This window comes from Phaethon lepturus, unplaced genomic scaffold, assembly GCF_000687285.1.
Source record: "Phaethon lepturus isolate BGI_N335 unplaced genomic scaffold, ASM68728v1 scaffold52561, whole genome shotgun sequence".
In the NCBI taxonomy this organism is placed as follows: domain Eukaryota; kingdom Metazoa; phylum Chordata; class Aves; order Phaethontiformes; family Phaethontidae; genus Phaethon; species Phaethon lepturus.
The window spans coordinates 408-15,230 of record NW_010518027.1 but is presented as its reverse complement, the minus strand read 5'-3'; the positions used below and the strand labels follow the sequence as shown (position 1 = coordinate 15,230).

At 37.8% G+C, this 14,823-nt stretch overlaps 2 protein-coding genes across 2 annotated transcripts; one reads left to right on the top strand and one right to left on the bottom strand.

Annotated features, from left to right (window-relative positions):
* Positions 1–1,731: 1,731 nt before the first annotated feature.
* CTSZ (cathepsin Z) lies at positions 1,732–3,913 on the top strand. The gene is made up of 4 exons (XM_010296566.1): positions 1,732–1,951; positions 2,583–2,733; positions 2,986–3,148; positions 3,633–3,913. Exons 1-4 carry the CDS (start codon positions 1,732–1,734, stop codon positions 3,744–3,746), a joined length of 648 nt encoding a protein of 215 aa, XP_010294868.1. The 3' UTR covers positions 3,747–3,913.
* A 3,203-nt stretch (positions 3,914–7,116) lies between these two features.
* Positions 7,117–14,818, bottom strand: NELFCD (negative elongation factor complex member C/D; the record flags this gene model as incomplete). The annotated part of the gene is made up of 14 exons (XM_010296565.1): positions 7,117–7,238; positions 7,624–7,753; positions 8,115–8,255; positions 8,488–8,583; positions 8,914–9,028; positions 9,747–9,886; positions 9,996–10,130; positions 10,713–10,878; positions 11,280–11,410; positions 12,180–12,332; positions 12,911–13,018; positions 13,341–13,450; positions 14,496–14,605; positions 14,775–14,818. Coding segments are annotated over 14 exons (1,614 nt in total), but the record flags the coding sequence as incomplete, so codon positions are not given.
* Between the last annotated feature and the right edge of the window lie 5 nt (positions 14,819–14,823).

Genomic DNA, 14,823 nt, shown 5'->3' with positions numbered 1-14,823 from the left:
CCGCCCCGCTGCCGGCCCCCAGCGAGCCCTAACCGTCGGTAAGCAAAGGGGGTTTATATCCGGCCTGCAGCATAGCTGTTGTAAAGGAGAGGCGCCACATCACTGCGGTGACTAATGCATCAAAAACCGAGGCTGAGACGACTGTGAATAGACCAGGAGCAGAGGGAATTCCCAAGCAGAAGCCAAGGAGGTTTAGTTTCAATGGAGAAACCGGAGTGAGGTTGTCCCCACCACCCGCTCAGACTTGTATGCGGTGTAACACGGGCATGGTGAAAAAGCTGTTTGCAGAAGGAATACATTTGTAGCTCCTGCCAAACCGCTGTTTAGGGCCTAAGAACTCTTCTTGGAGGTGGGGTGATGGGAGCAGCAGATGCAAAAGCAGTTACCGTGTCTCCTTCCCTTTTTTGGTACCCCAGCCTGCTGCGCTACATCTACAGCAGAAAGGGGCTCCTCCAGTGATGCCTGGCTATGAGAAAATGAAAGAAGGTACTTTTCATGGGAAGGGCCCACAGGGTGTTAGCTTCAAGAGCCCTGTCATTCAAATGACCTGACTACCACAGACAATTCTAGTTTCAGCAGGTAGCTCTCCATCAGCCTTTTTCTTCGGAAAAGGGAAGTAGGGGCTTGCTTCAATTGGAGAAGTGTTCTTTTTAGAGCGAATACATGATGATTTGCATGCAAGAGCAACATGCTGCAGAAGTGGTGTTTGCATAGGGAGGCTGTAAGAGGATTAACTGTGAAGGAGAAATAGAGGAAATTTTGCAGAAGTGGGAATAGCAGGAATCGCGAAGGATCAGTTCTTAGGCAGTACAAGAATACAGACACATATGAAGGCTGCCGTGATGTAGTAAAGTACTAGGATTAAAAAAAAAGTAACTTTTTATTATATAACTTTGGTTAAAACTTAACTGTGCAGGCAGGTATGCCAGTATGTGCATCTTTGTAAGTATAAAAGACTGATGTAAAAAAATCAGTGTATTTAACTGCTGCAAATGTTAAAGCATTCATTCCTTCTCTTGTTGCTGGAAGACTAGGCTGCAATAATGCTTCCCAGTTCTGTCAAGTATAGTTGAATGTTGTTAGTACTAATAGGATTAAAAGTACTACAGTGACATCAGTTAAGACTGCTAATGCACTGTGAGCAGCAGTTTATAAAATACTCATCAGGAAGCTTTTCTGCCAAACAAGCTAGTTGTTTCTGACAAAGTAAGGCAGCAGGGTAGCAATGCCTGTCTGAGATGGCATGATAACAGTGAGATGTTACCACAACGGTGAGGATACACTTTTGAAAGCTTTTCCTTGCTTTGAGTTTGTGAAGACTGTCTCTCAAGAGTCAGAGGCCTGGGCTGCATGGGCTTACGCATAAATCTTTACTCCTGTAAGAGGCTAGTGAGAGCTGGTTTTATGATGTGTATTTGAAAACTTTTTCTGTCAAAGCCACGAAACGGATCTGGAAACTTTCAGCAGCTGTGACTTGAACTGTAACTTGAAGGTCTAGGGCACTTCAAGGCTTTAAACAGATCTTACTCATCTGCATGTTTTTGAGTTTTTAATGGAAAAAACTTCTAATGGAAACCCACAATAATAACTCAGCCTGCTGGTTTGAGTTAGGCCATGCTATGTGCCTCACTGCTGACAGTACAGGCTTTTCCAACCACAAGGACTGTTGCCTGCAGTTACAGGTTCGATGAAGGAGAGACAGTTTTAACTAGTTGCAGTGTGTAGCCACCCATGTATTCCACTAACAAAATCCAATTTCTTACCCTTACAGATCGAATTAACATAAAGAGAAAAGGTGCATGGCCTTCTGCCTACCTCTCTGTTCAGAATGTGATTGATTGTGCTGGTGCAGGATCCTGTGAAGGTGGAGACCACTCAGGTGTTTGGATGTATGCCCATGACCATGGCATTCCAGATGAGACCTGCAACAACTACCAAGCTAAGGATCAAAGTATGATGCCTATTTGCTTTGCTGTAAGGTGTCATCCTGAGTTTAGCAGATCTTAATATATATATATTTTAAAAAAAGTAGTTTCTTGGGTTTTCAGTGTACTGGTTCCTGCCTTTCAGTGTAGTACCTGCTCTTTGACTGATAGAACAGGTTTTCTTTACAGACCTGTGTGTGTCTCTTCACTGTAGCCAGACAGCATAGCATTATATCATGCCCAGACAAGTTTGCACAGCTAAATTGTTTTAACTTAATCTCTTAAGTCTGTGATACACAACCTCTAATGTATTGAAATAGCTACAAGTGTCACCTCAAGCTAAACAAAGGAGAAATGTAACCTTTGTCTGGTTATAGGTGACTGGAATAGTTTCTGTACCTACAGAGAAGCACATCTGAAACATTTCCTCAAAACACTTATGCGTATGAAATAAAGAATAGTTAACTAGTGATTTTTAGGGACTTTAAATGTGGTTTCCAGAAAGGAATTTAGTTCACCAGAGAAAGTATATATTAGTAATTGCTCTTAAGTTATTAATATTTGCCTCTAATTTAAAACAAAAGCTTAGTGTCATATTGTTAATTCACTTGGAGAAAAGCATTATCTTGCAGTGATAATCTCACTTCTGTTTTGTAGAGTGTAAGAAGTTTAATCAGTGTGGAACTTGCGTCACTTTTGGAGAATGTCATGTGATAAAGAACTACACTCTCTGGAAAGTTGCTGACTATGGGTCCGTCAGTGGAAGAGAAAAAATGATGGCAGAAATCTATACTAATGGACCAATTAGGTAAAAAAATCTTGAATGTTAAAGAAAATGTTTATCTACTATTAATATTGGGATTGAAATACTTGGAGCTCAGTCTAGGGACTGCAGTGTGCTTCTCCACTCCAACATATGTTAGCAGCTCTGCACTAATATGCAGACTTTAGCTTGTAGTAAATTGAGCTCCGAAATCAAAATGCAAGAAAACAAATTGTGTTTTAGCCAGGTTCCTGCCCTGATTCCCTTATATAAAAAACACTTTCTGTTTTATTACAGCTGTGGCATAATGGCTACTGAGAAGTTGGATGCTTACACTGGAGGACTTTATACAGAGTACAATACCTCACCTGTGGTCAATCACATTGTATCTGTGGCTGGCTGGGGTGTAGAAAATGGAACAGAATACTGGATTGTTCGTAACTCATGGGGTGAACCCTGGGTAAGGAAACATGGGGACAAACATGTTTGCAGAATCACTTTAGAGGAAAGGTGGGGTTTTTCACTTGCAAACAGGAAGCTGCAAAGGACAGTATAGGAAAAGTAAAACTTTTTGACCTAGACTAGCAATTAAAAACTGAAACCTAACTAATCCAAAGACAAGGATATCCAAAGTTACTTAAGTAATGTCAACTCAACCCCAAATGTTACCCTTCCATGGACATGCAGCTCCTGTTATAAGCAACTGTAAATTACTGTTAGTTGTAGGCAAAAAAATCAAGTCACATATCTGAAATAGATGAAGGTAATGTAAATCCGCAGATTGCCCCTTTAAAGGTTGCCCGGTGAAGCCAGTGTTATACTACATCTTGAGTGAATTCTTAGATTAAATCATTCATATGTGGAAGACAGAACAGACTATAGCATACATTTTCTATAGTTAATATTTTCTAATATTTCTAATAATGCAAATAAATTCTTTACAGGGTGAAAGAGGGTGGCTGAGAATTGTGACAAGTGCATATAAAGGTGGAAGAGGAGCAGAGTACAATCTTGCTATTGAAGAGGACTGTACATATGGAGATGCTGTACTTCCTTGATTCTATATTGTACATCTTTCTGTTTAGGAACTACTTTGTGCTGGGAAGCTTCCCAGCACAGCCTTTTTCTTTATAAAAAAACCCAGCAGTTTAAAACATTTTCACAGTTCAATGCCATCAAGTAGTTCTGCAAAATTAGCCCAGATAGCAACACATAAGGTCTTCAAAGTAAAATATAGAGTTGCCTTTAGTTATTTAAAACTTTTTTAAAAAATAATTTACCCATGAAAAAGTTGTCTGCCTTGATCACAGTATTTAAATATTGACTTAATCACAGAAACTGGGTGTGTAAAGCTCTGTATTTTTTAAATATAAATTATGTAGACATATGGGGAAGGAAGAATATACTCAGTACTGGGGTCTAGAGCTTGTATCAAATTCACTGACAGATCACAATGATGCAGATGAAAAAACTAAGCTAAGTGTGGACATGATGTATTCAAAAACTAAATCCCCTGTTGTTTCCTTGGCCTCTTGGTAAAATTCCTGATAACAGGCATTACTTTGATCAAAAGAGGAAGTCTAAACACTTCTTTTAGTTATTCAATGAGTCTTGTCTTTATTCAAATTCCCTGTTTAAATATGTGATTGGCTGTGCCATTTTTTTCCTGAAGAGGCCCCAATCCCAAATTCTTCACTGATTTGAAGAAAGGTAGCAAATTCTCTTCCTTAAAACGGAGCCAGTTACTAAGTGGCAAATCAGTGCCATATCAAGTGTTACTAACTGGCATTGTTAACTGCATTTAATAAACGGACTTTTTTCTCTTACATGACTGTATGTGTATTACATGAGCTTATTAGTACATGTTTTCAGTCATCTTCTATTATACCTCACAAGCAGTCTCAGTGGTAGACTAGCTACCCAAAGCTTACCCAGGGTCATACTGCTTTTGCTGGACCTTGTGAAAAGGCTGGTCAGCAATGAAGTCTATACAGGAACTATGATGGTTCAAGCAACATGTACTACCTTTATCCACACTAGAGATTAAGATACAAAGGAAGTATCCAACTTCAACAAGCAAGGGAGAGGAGAGACATTCAGCTCTTTTAGAACATCACTTTTAAATGTCAATCTCCACAACCTACCGTAAATCAAACCCACCTGTGAATTATGCATCACTCAAACCTGTAAGTTAAAGCTTTTTAGTGGTACAAAGGAAGATGAAAAGTCTTTCCAGAAACTGTCTCTATTATCTGCTACCTCCCAGGTGGTAGTTTCTGCAAGTTACCTTGGTTTTATCTGTGAAAGAAAGTCATCTGCTTCTAATCAGAAGGTAAGTTAAGTTTGGCAGAATGGTGAAGACCCATAAAAGAGTAAGGCTGCTAGCATCTAGGATAAAGCTGAGGTGGTTGTGCTATTCTTATCATTTAGGTTTCAAAAGGCAGTTGTTAGTATTGTGACTGAGAACATGTTTTAGACCTGAGGTTAGGTCATATTCTAGTAGGCTAGGAGACTTCAAAGACTGACTTTTCTGGTTGATTGATATGGGCCTAATTTTGGCTTCCTACATAGAAGAATCATGCTCTAAGCACTAGGTGTTTATATCTATCTCATGCACCATTCACCTCTTTCTTAAACCTGAAAGGCAGTAATAATACAGATTTAAATTTAGGCAAAGGCCGAAATTCCATCTGGCTCTTCAGCGTTTTGCTTTGCCATAGCAAAATGGCTCCATAGTGCCAATAAGGATTAATTCTGCCAAGCTGCAGTGCCTCTTGTAACTTAAGTTCCACTGACATACAAACATGGTATTTGTTTGACAGTACTGATCACAGCATCACAGAAGTTTTAACTAGTTAAAAAATCATCTACATGGATAAGTCCAGAGGAACTCTTAAGTGTTTAGAGGAAGCCATCTTACTACCTTGTTTAAACAGCTGGCAAGCTAGCAAGGGAGATGGGAACAACCTGCTCTTGATTATCACCAAAAGATGGTACAGGGCTACATCCTAAAATGAAGCTTTATAGTGTGAAATGTTTCTGTAAGTTAAGTTCCACAAAGGAAGTAAGTCAGGGGCTACAAAAAGCCAATCTTGTATGCTAATTCTACTTGAAATATTATGAAAAACAGGTTTCATGCAAGTTTAACCAGTGAGTGATTGATAGTACATCTTCTAGTCAAAGATGTGCAAGGAAGTTCAGACAGCTTTTGCATATGCAACTTTTGCCCTTTTCAGGCTGTGCTTTAACTAACTGGAGTATGTATGGGACAAGCAGCTAAGGAAAGGGAATATGCACTCCTTCTTTTCATAAGGACCTACAAACCTATACAATTGGCTGCTGTCTCAAGAATTACCATGGTAGCTTAGAGTTCCTATTCATAAATCACTGAACAGAACAGAACAGTGATTTCCTTCTGGAATGTATGCCCACTTGGACTTAAAAAGTGTCACTGTTTCTTAGAAAGCAGGTTCTTCAGAAAACAGACGTGCTAGGAAAAGCACAATGGGCTTGTCTATACCTCTCACTTCTAAACAAACAGTGTTTGCCTGCATAAAGAGAAATCCAGCCCAATGAACAGAAAGAGTGCACTTAGTGACACTTTGAAAACAAGTTCTGGAAAAGAAAAAAAACTTTATTAAAGGTAAATTATAATCTTGGGTGTATCCCCCACTGTTTGGCATCAACCAGGACAGGGTAGAGAGAAGTATAAAATGCAAGCCACAACAAGCAGTAATGAAATTTCTGCACACATTCATATTTTTTGGACAACAGTAGAATTCTGACATGGTAATGAAACTTACCAACAACATTTGATGCATCTATTTAACAAAAAATAGATTCTGAAAGATAACACTCAAGTAGGATTCATCTGTTAATACAAAACTAACCTTGTTACAACTCCAGTTGGGTTACAGACAACATTTTTTTTCATGGCAGTAAATATATGTAGGATATTTAAAATTCTAATATATTGCAAAGATGAGAGAGGCATTGTGGCTTCCCTGCAGCACAGAGCTAATCACACAAATTCCTTTGTCACAATTTGCAACATCAAAACTTAAAGCATTCAAGATTTAATCTTCAGAGAACTATCTGCAAAGTGTTTTTAGTAGGAACTACCTTCCCCATTCTTCAGGTTTTGTATATTATACAAAGAATCAGTGACCAAGTCTGCAAGTAACCAAAGTAACTTCTTCAAAAATAAATGTTTCTCTCCTGTTATCCCCTTCAGAATATTCAGATTTATACTGATTTGTGGAACAACAGAAAATCCTTCAGTATTATTCCATTTTCCAAAGTACATTAACAATCCTCTAATATGAAGCTCAAGGTCACAGGCAAGTCAATCAAATGCCCCTTTGGGTTTGTTGACAGGTTGGGTTTTTTTTTTCTTCTTTTGGGTTGGTTTTGGGGTTTTTTTTGCTTCTGTGTTGCCCAGTTATAGAACCTTACTGGTGGAGAATATGGCAAAGTAGTGATCATGTGCTCTGCATTCTTGATATTTTCCACTGCTTAGTTCATCATAATAAAATTAGATTTGCAGTGAGCTTAAAAGAAAAAAAAAAGAGAGTGTTCAGTACATTACTCTGATTTATCTGTTAATATGTGGATTTCTGCATTATGTAAATAATTAGGATTTTAGGGTATGGACAAGTGTTTTTGTTTCATGATAGGCATGTATTATGACAGACTACTTCTTTTCCTTACTCTGTGCTAGTTCTCAAAAAGCAGTATTTGTCTTCAAGTTCCTCACTACTACCCAGAGATTCTTGATTAAAGGAAAATTGCTAAACACAGGCCCCTAAAGGGGACGTTACCTGTGAAAATATCTGGCAAGCATTCCTATTTTTAGCAATCTTCCTCCTAAGTATTATTTGCAAACTGTAATAGATACTTAAGGAAGCAGGCATGCAATAAATAAATGTGACTTACCTATAAACTCAGTGACAGGATCATGCTCACCTTCGGTTTTAATAGTACCTGCAATACTTTCATTCTCCAAGATTGGAAGAAAAAGCTGTACAAAGTCTGAGGTATACGGAGGAGCAATCACATCCAGCACCTGAAAAAGCAGACAAAACTGGATTTTCTTCTAGCTAGGTGGGTGGTAGGGACAATATTTAATTCACAATATTCTTGGCTTGAAAGCATACAAGTAGTTGCACTTTTAAGACCTCTTGTTCTCCATACAAGTAATCAATTAGGTATTTTTATGGTACTCTATCCAGTACCTTAATACTTCCAGGAGTCAGGAGGACTAAATCACATCCTGGTGAATACTGATATTACATACATTGCTTAGAATCTGATCTTATCTTGAAATATTTTTTAATCTGAAGCAAGCTGATTTAATATCCAAACACATACAACTGATACCAAAGTTTGTTTCTATAGATTAGTAAACACAATTTTTTGCTGCTGACCTCTGTAACAAAGTATCTGATGAGAGAGATATCTGTATCTAGCTTCTCCAGGCATTTGCGGATATAGCTGACAACGGGCAGGACATATCCTCGACTGAGTAAGTGCACCATTCTATCCAAGAGAGTCTTCTTTAATTCCAGCTGATGGCAGGGATGGGAGCGGGGGGGAAGAACCAACAGATTAGAACTTCCTCTCAAAAATGTGCAATTTCTATTGCTCATTCTTATTGACACAATATCTGCTATGTTACATTTTAACCATGACCATATTTCTAATTTAAACTCTTAAAACTGCTGTGACACCAAAAGTGGTTATCTTGAACAAGCATAACTAATATGAAAGAACACAAATAATGAATCCTTTGAGAATCACCTGCTCCATTACATCAAGCTGTGAATGTTCTGTTTCAAAGAGCTTGACAAGGAGTTGTAGAACTTGGGGATGAAGCAGCTGATGGCATGTACTGATCTGCAAACAAGACAGGAAGGTAAGATCATCAGGACTTCAATTTAAAAAACAATGCACCACTCTGTTAGACAAGTTTACACTGACGTTCAGTGCCAGATGTAAATTCTTTTAGAAAATTATTCCACCATTTCTTCCCTTGATGCCTAAGTTTTCCTAGTGTAAATAAGTCTGAGCTGACAGAAGCAAGTAATTACTCCCAGCAGAAACAGATCCATCTCTGTGTATTTACTGACACTGCAAATGACAGGCATTCGATGAATTGGATGTAACTCCAGTTACAAGCATCAAAACTCTTTTCGCTCCCCAGCAAGATTTTACATGTGCTTTTACCTCATCCAATAAGGCCAGATGAACGGGAGTGTGATCAGTCTGCAGCTGGAAGTATCGTGGTTCTGACACTGTCCAATCCACCCACTTTAATACACCCATTGCCACCACTGGGAACCTACAGAAGAAGAGATCACTTTAGCACAGGAGCATTAAAAAAAAAACAAAACCCCACCACCACAACAAAATCTAAACAAAAACCCAACCAACCCTAAAACAAACTCCCAGTAAATTAAAAAAAAAAAACAAAACAAACCAAAAAACTTTCAATCTATTCTAATAGTTGCTAAAGTTTCAGTTTAACTTACAGCAGAATTAATAAAGCTCAAAGAGTTTTACTTGAAAAGTTGCCAGCACATCAAAAACAAAACAAAAAGAAAAAAAGAGGTAAGCTGGAGGAAAACTATTCGTAGAAAGACAATTCCTGCTCAGCACAAAATGCAAAAAATAGGCAACAAAATTCATGTACATTCCAAGTTTGTTCCAGCTTATTCAATTCTCTGCTATTTCATACTTTTAAGAGAAGAAAGAACACACCTATCCCTAAGAAAGCTTTACTAGGAAGACAAAGTAATCTGTCATCCTTTTTCAATGGCAGAGAAAAGCATGTTCCGTGACACAAAAAGAACAAGTTGTCAGTGGAAGCCAGAATTTACATCCTCATGAGAAATACTGCAGTTAGACATACGATTTTTAAAGCTTTCAGACCACATATTCTACAGTGAGGATGTTCTCACAGGGTAGCCTACAAAGGCATTTCCCTTTAGCAGTACTGCCTCTCCTAAATAATACTTTCCTTCCAATAACTGAAGCTTAGGACCAGTCTCTCTGCTCACCTGATGCACTGATAGAGAGTGCTCAGTTCTGCAACCAACTCTGATGCTCCTTTGTTCTCATTGCAACACAGATTGTGAACAGTTTCAATGGCTTTCGAAGTTGACTTGAGTTCATCCTTATTTATGCTGACTCTCTTGTTCTGAAAAATTGCAAAGTTTGAATGCAAGAGTTATGAATATACAAGATTACTTCGGCACACTAAGGCCACTGTAGGTAAAAATAATATTATTCACAGAACTGAACATTACCTTTTTCCACATCTCCACTACACTAGCTGCATATGCCAGTATGTGAATATATTTATGTTTGTGGTCCTGGTTGATCTTAGCACCTGGCTTAAACAATGACTGCATGAAGAGGTCCAGAAAGGCAGGTACTCGAATCTATGAAGAAAATTAATGGTTTAATAAAGCCTGAGAATTATGAGAGGTGACTAAAAATACAGTTTTTGCATCTGATATACCTTGCATAGAATGAGATATAACACATTCCCCCTTGGGAGTAGATTAGAGAGTTTTCTGAAGAGACCCAAACTTGTGACACACACCTCAAAAAACCAGAAACAGTTACAGACTATATTGCTAAAGTATCTAAATTCCACCATTTTGTTACAAGAACCCATGTTAGGAGGAGGCAGTGAAAAATGTGGAAATGTGAAGCATGCCATTTATTCATGCTTATAACAAACTGTAAACTGGGTGGATTTTTAAATTATTTTTTCTTTTCTGTTAAAATAAGTTAATTTAATTATACGTAAAAAGACAATTTGAAATGATTAAAAAAATCAATAAGCTAATGCAAAATAGTATTTTCACATTTAGACATTACTTAAAGTTATAGAGGGATGAGTCTGAGCGCTAACTTCTATTTTGTGTTGATACACCACTTCGCACAAGACGACCTCATATTTCTGAGTGCTACTGTAATAGAAGTAAGATTCAGAGATTATAAAAAGAACTACTAACCAGTTCTACCGGAGGTGGGTCCATGCTTGTAAACATTTTGAACAGGACAGTGATATCTGCTGGATTCAGCGCTCCTTTGGACAACATCGCACCAAGAGCCTGACATGCTCGAGGGTAGGAAGCTGCAGTACCCAATGCTAAAGTGATCTGACTAGCATCATGGCCTCTAGATGAAGAGCAAATATACATAGCAACTTATTTTCTTAATTCAGACAGTTCAGTTTTAGCCTCACTGAGTCAACAGGGAACATCCTATGGAATGTAATGCCTTAGGGCAGAACCCTTATCCTGGGTAATTATGGAAATAGGCCTGTATTTCCTTGGCTTGTTTTTAAAGTGTTTGTAGAGTAATAAAAAGGATTTTTTTAATAGACAGAAACTTCCATTCTCTGCTCTTCTTATCTCAGGTCTCCCAGTACAAGACACTGAACTTTTCTGTTGTTCTGCGAATTAAAGCTTGCTACAAGAACTGCTCTGTTACAGCTAAAGGGTCATGAAGAATGAGCAAAAGACAGCAGTTTACAAATTCCAGTGACTTACATTTCAGTAATTATAACTCCCACTTACTTCTCATGAGCATATCGCTGAACCTCCTGAGCAATCCGTCTGACAGCTGACCCTCCTTGCTCTTCTTGAGCTAATATGGACATCATAGATTGAGCAAAAAGATAAGTATGTTCTCCGTGGCACACCATCTTCTGTGAAAGCACACATCAAAAATCTTACCAGTCAACAAGAAACATGCTTTTGTAATTACATTGATATAACAGCAAAGATTTCACTGAAGTCTACTAATCAAAAGGAAAAAAAAAAGCCCAAACCACAAACAACTAAACAAGAAAACCAAAAACCCAACAGCCAAGAAGAAAAGTACAGCAAAGCACAGTATCACTATGCATTGATACCATGCTAAATTGAGAACTTTATTTCTTAAATGCCCCAAATTGGGTAGGATAGAATTTCCTCTCAGACTCATTAGTTTCTCTGCAATATTCAAAAAATAAGAGAAGTATAAAGACATCCAAAAGTCATTATGATATTTCACAACAAAGAACATATGCTGGGTCAATTCAGAGGGCAGCTTTCACACTGACACGCATGACAAAAGAATTATTTTTAATTTACCAGGGAACTGACTAGACTGATCTTTAGATCTTGCATTAAGTGTGCAAGACAACAGTTCTACCTTCACCTTTTTACAATCCATTTAATAAATAGAAGAAGTGTCACGTAAGCAACCCAAGGAATTCTTCATCACAGAATGATGTTTGATTTTGATACAAATCAAAAAGCACAAATGTCTATTTTTGAATTCAGATATACTTTCTCTTCATAAGATTTTGTAAGGCTTGATAAGCTGTCAAGATTCTCTACAATTCCGTGATGATTTTTATATCCTAACCATAAAGGAAAACAGTGTTTCCCTTTCCACATAAAAAGGGGAAAAGAAAAACAAAAAAACCTTACAGCAAACTCAGGGAGGTTTTTTTCAAGGTTTTCTTCTCCTCCATCTAAAATCGTTGCCAGAGATGTACGCAAGACTCTGGAAAATACTTCCAGTTGCTGACATGCTGTTGAAACACTGGTTATTTCCCCTTGATACCCAGCGTCAGATATAAGCTATAAAACCAAAAACATTACAGAAAACTTGTATTATTTCAGATATCCTAACCAGTCTAGAAGAACACACAGGGTATGTAAGATTGCCTCTGCATACACTTACTCGAATTCACATTCGTCTTTTAGACTACAGAAAAGGAAACCAATAAAGATACAGCAAAAAGAAAGTAAACCATAATGATACAAGAACACTTCAGAGCACACCAAAATACATCGTAATATTCTTTCTCTGTCACAGAAACATACAAAACTGACTGAAATGTTCCACTGCACTAGAAGTCTCGAACTTTCAAATACAGATCAAAGAAAAACAAACAAACAAAACTACAACAGAAAACCCCCAACAAAACAAAAAAAAACCCCAACAAACAACTCAAAAAGCAGTACTTCAAACTGGGAAACTACACTTACTGCTTGCAACCTGTAACACAAGTCCTCCCACCAATATGTACTTGCAGTGTTCTAATGTTTGAATAAGTGGTATTATGTAGGAATACATAAAGGATGAAGGCAATATTTGATGCCAGAACAATTAGCCATTTATGGATATTCTCATTTATTAGACTTGAGTATACTACCTTCACAGTAAAATTAAGCATTAAACAATCAGGATGGGCTTCTGCCAACTTGTAAAAGAGATCTCTCCACGTAGTATGTGCTATCATTTGCTCAAGCCAGGCTGGAGTCTGAAAAAAATAGAGCAATAGAGAGAAATGTAAGAAAATCCAGTTGTCAAGGTCGTTAAAAGTAAGCCTTTTACCTCTCAGGAGTCCTGCAAGTTGTTATACAGGACTTGATTACAAAGGCGGATGCAGTCAAAGTTTCAAAGTTCTCTAAGCCTCTGCGGACTCCAGTGAAATACAGTTAGTTTTCTGGAACCAGTTGTTTCTTAACGAAAGAACTTTGAAGATACAATTTCCCTTCCCCCACCATCTACTAATCCATCAGATGAAGGCACCTATGTAGGATCCACTCATGTAAAGATAGCAACACGGATTCCATGCACACCTCTCCTTCCTCTGTAAAGATGGAATCTGCTTTCCGAGGGTCAAAATGCTTGATAAGTAAGCTCTTTAAATGGTTTTCTACAGTCTCCTGAACTTGCACTGGCTCAACACCTGTATAGAAGGAACAAAAAACTTGGCAGATGCAATCCAATCAAACAGAGCTGCAACATCTTAAATTTTTCAACATGAGCAGAAACTACTCATAAATTTACCAACACACAAAAGATGAGAGGAGAGCCATCAGTTCTACTATCAAGCCACACTGATACAAACAGATTTAGAGATTCTCAATCTTTTGTCCTAAATGTAGACTGCTTAGGATCTCAGGCAGGTCACACTAGTCCTTTCCTCTTGTTCTCTTCGTCAGTCATGCAAACAGCAATGTCAGTCATCTCACAAGGCTGTTACTGGGCGCAACATCAAAACGCACATATCAAACACAAAAGGTATAACCAGGATTGGTGCATAAACCCACCTTACTACAGACTAAAGTTCATCCTTTTAATATATTGGCTATCAGTAGCTTCAACAGTATACTACAACGCAACACACAAAGTAGTAATAAGTAGTTCTACATTTCTGAGATCAGAGTATAACAACGCTGATAATTTGTAAACATTAGTAGCCAGGGGACAAAAGATACCACAAGATAATGCTAAAGATGTCTTGAAAGAGGCTGCTGAAGAATTCATAAGCAGACTGGCAATACAGAATTCTTGTCTCAGAGAATACAGGCATCCCTATGAGAACCTTCCACCTAACCACTGAAAAGGAATAGTAACTAGTAATAAGGTAATTGTTTTTTCACTATTATATAATACTACTACAAAATACCAAATACTGCTAATACCATCTCTGTAACAATACCCTTGCTCTTGTGCATGAAAACAAAAATAAACTACAGTTTATGCAGTTTGTTTCAACTACATTACCCTTTACAATACACTTTGTGGGCATTTCAAAATGTTCATCAACGGATCACTTATCCTCTGAGCAGAATAAATGTATTATTATAAACAATTTAGTCACATACGGATACAGGATGACAATTTTACAACGATCCACTTCCTAATTATGACCAAATTTGCCACCAATTCAGATATTTCTGACAAAAGAAAAACTACAGACCCAAATTATACTGTATCACTTACTGTACCTGTCTGAATGAGCCACTCTGCCAACAAATTTACAGTCTGTGCCACTGCCGTGTAGTTTTCAGAGAGGAGCTGGATAACATTCTCTGGAGAACCTCCTGCTTGGAAGTATCTGATGAAAGGATTAGAAAAGAACAGTTTGAAAGCTGTATTAAAAACCCCAAACAACTGTACAAGGGAAAACGATATCATCATTTATACATTTTCACACACACTTCCATATAAAGTGACAACACCTCACCTATAACAATGCACCATAGCACACATAAGGTTAGGCTCACCTCTTTAACGTATTAAATATAGACGGCTCCATTATATAGTCTGGGGTTG

Coding starts and splice junctions, on each gene's coding strand:
- CTSZ (XM_010296566.1), top strand. CDS start 1,732: ATGTATTCCACTAACAAAATCCAATTTCTTACCCTTACAGATCGAATT. Junction 2,734..2,985: donor TATACTAATGGACCAATTAG/GTAAAAAAATCT, acceptor GTTTTATTACAG/CTGTGGCATAATGGCTACTG. Junction 3,149..3,632: donor ACTCATGGGGTGAACCCTGG/GTAAGGAAACAT, acceptor AATTCTTTACAG/GGTGAAAGAGGGTGGCTGAG.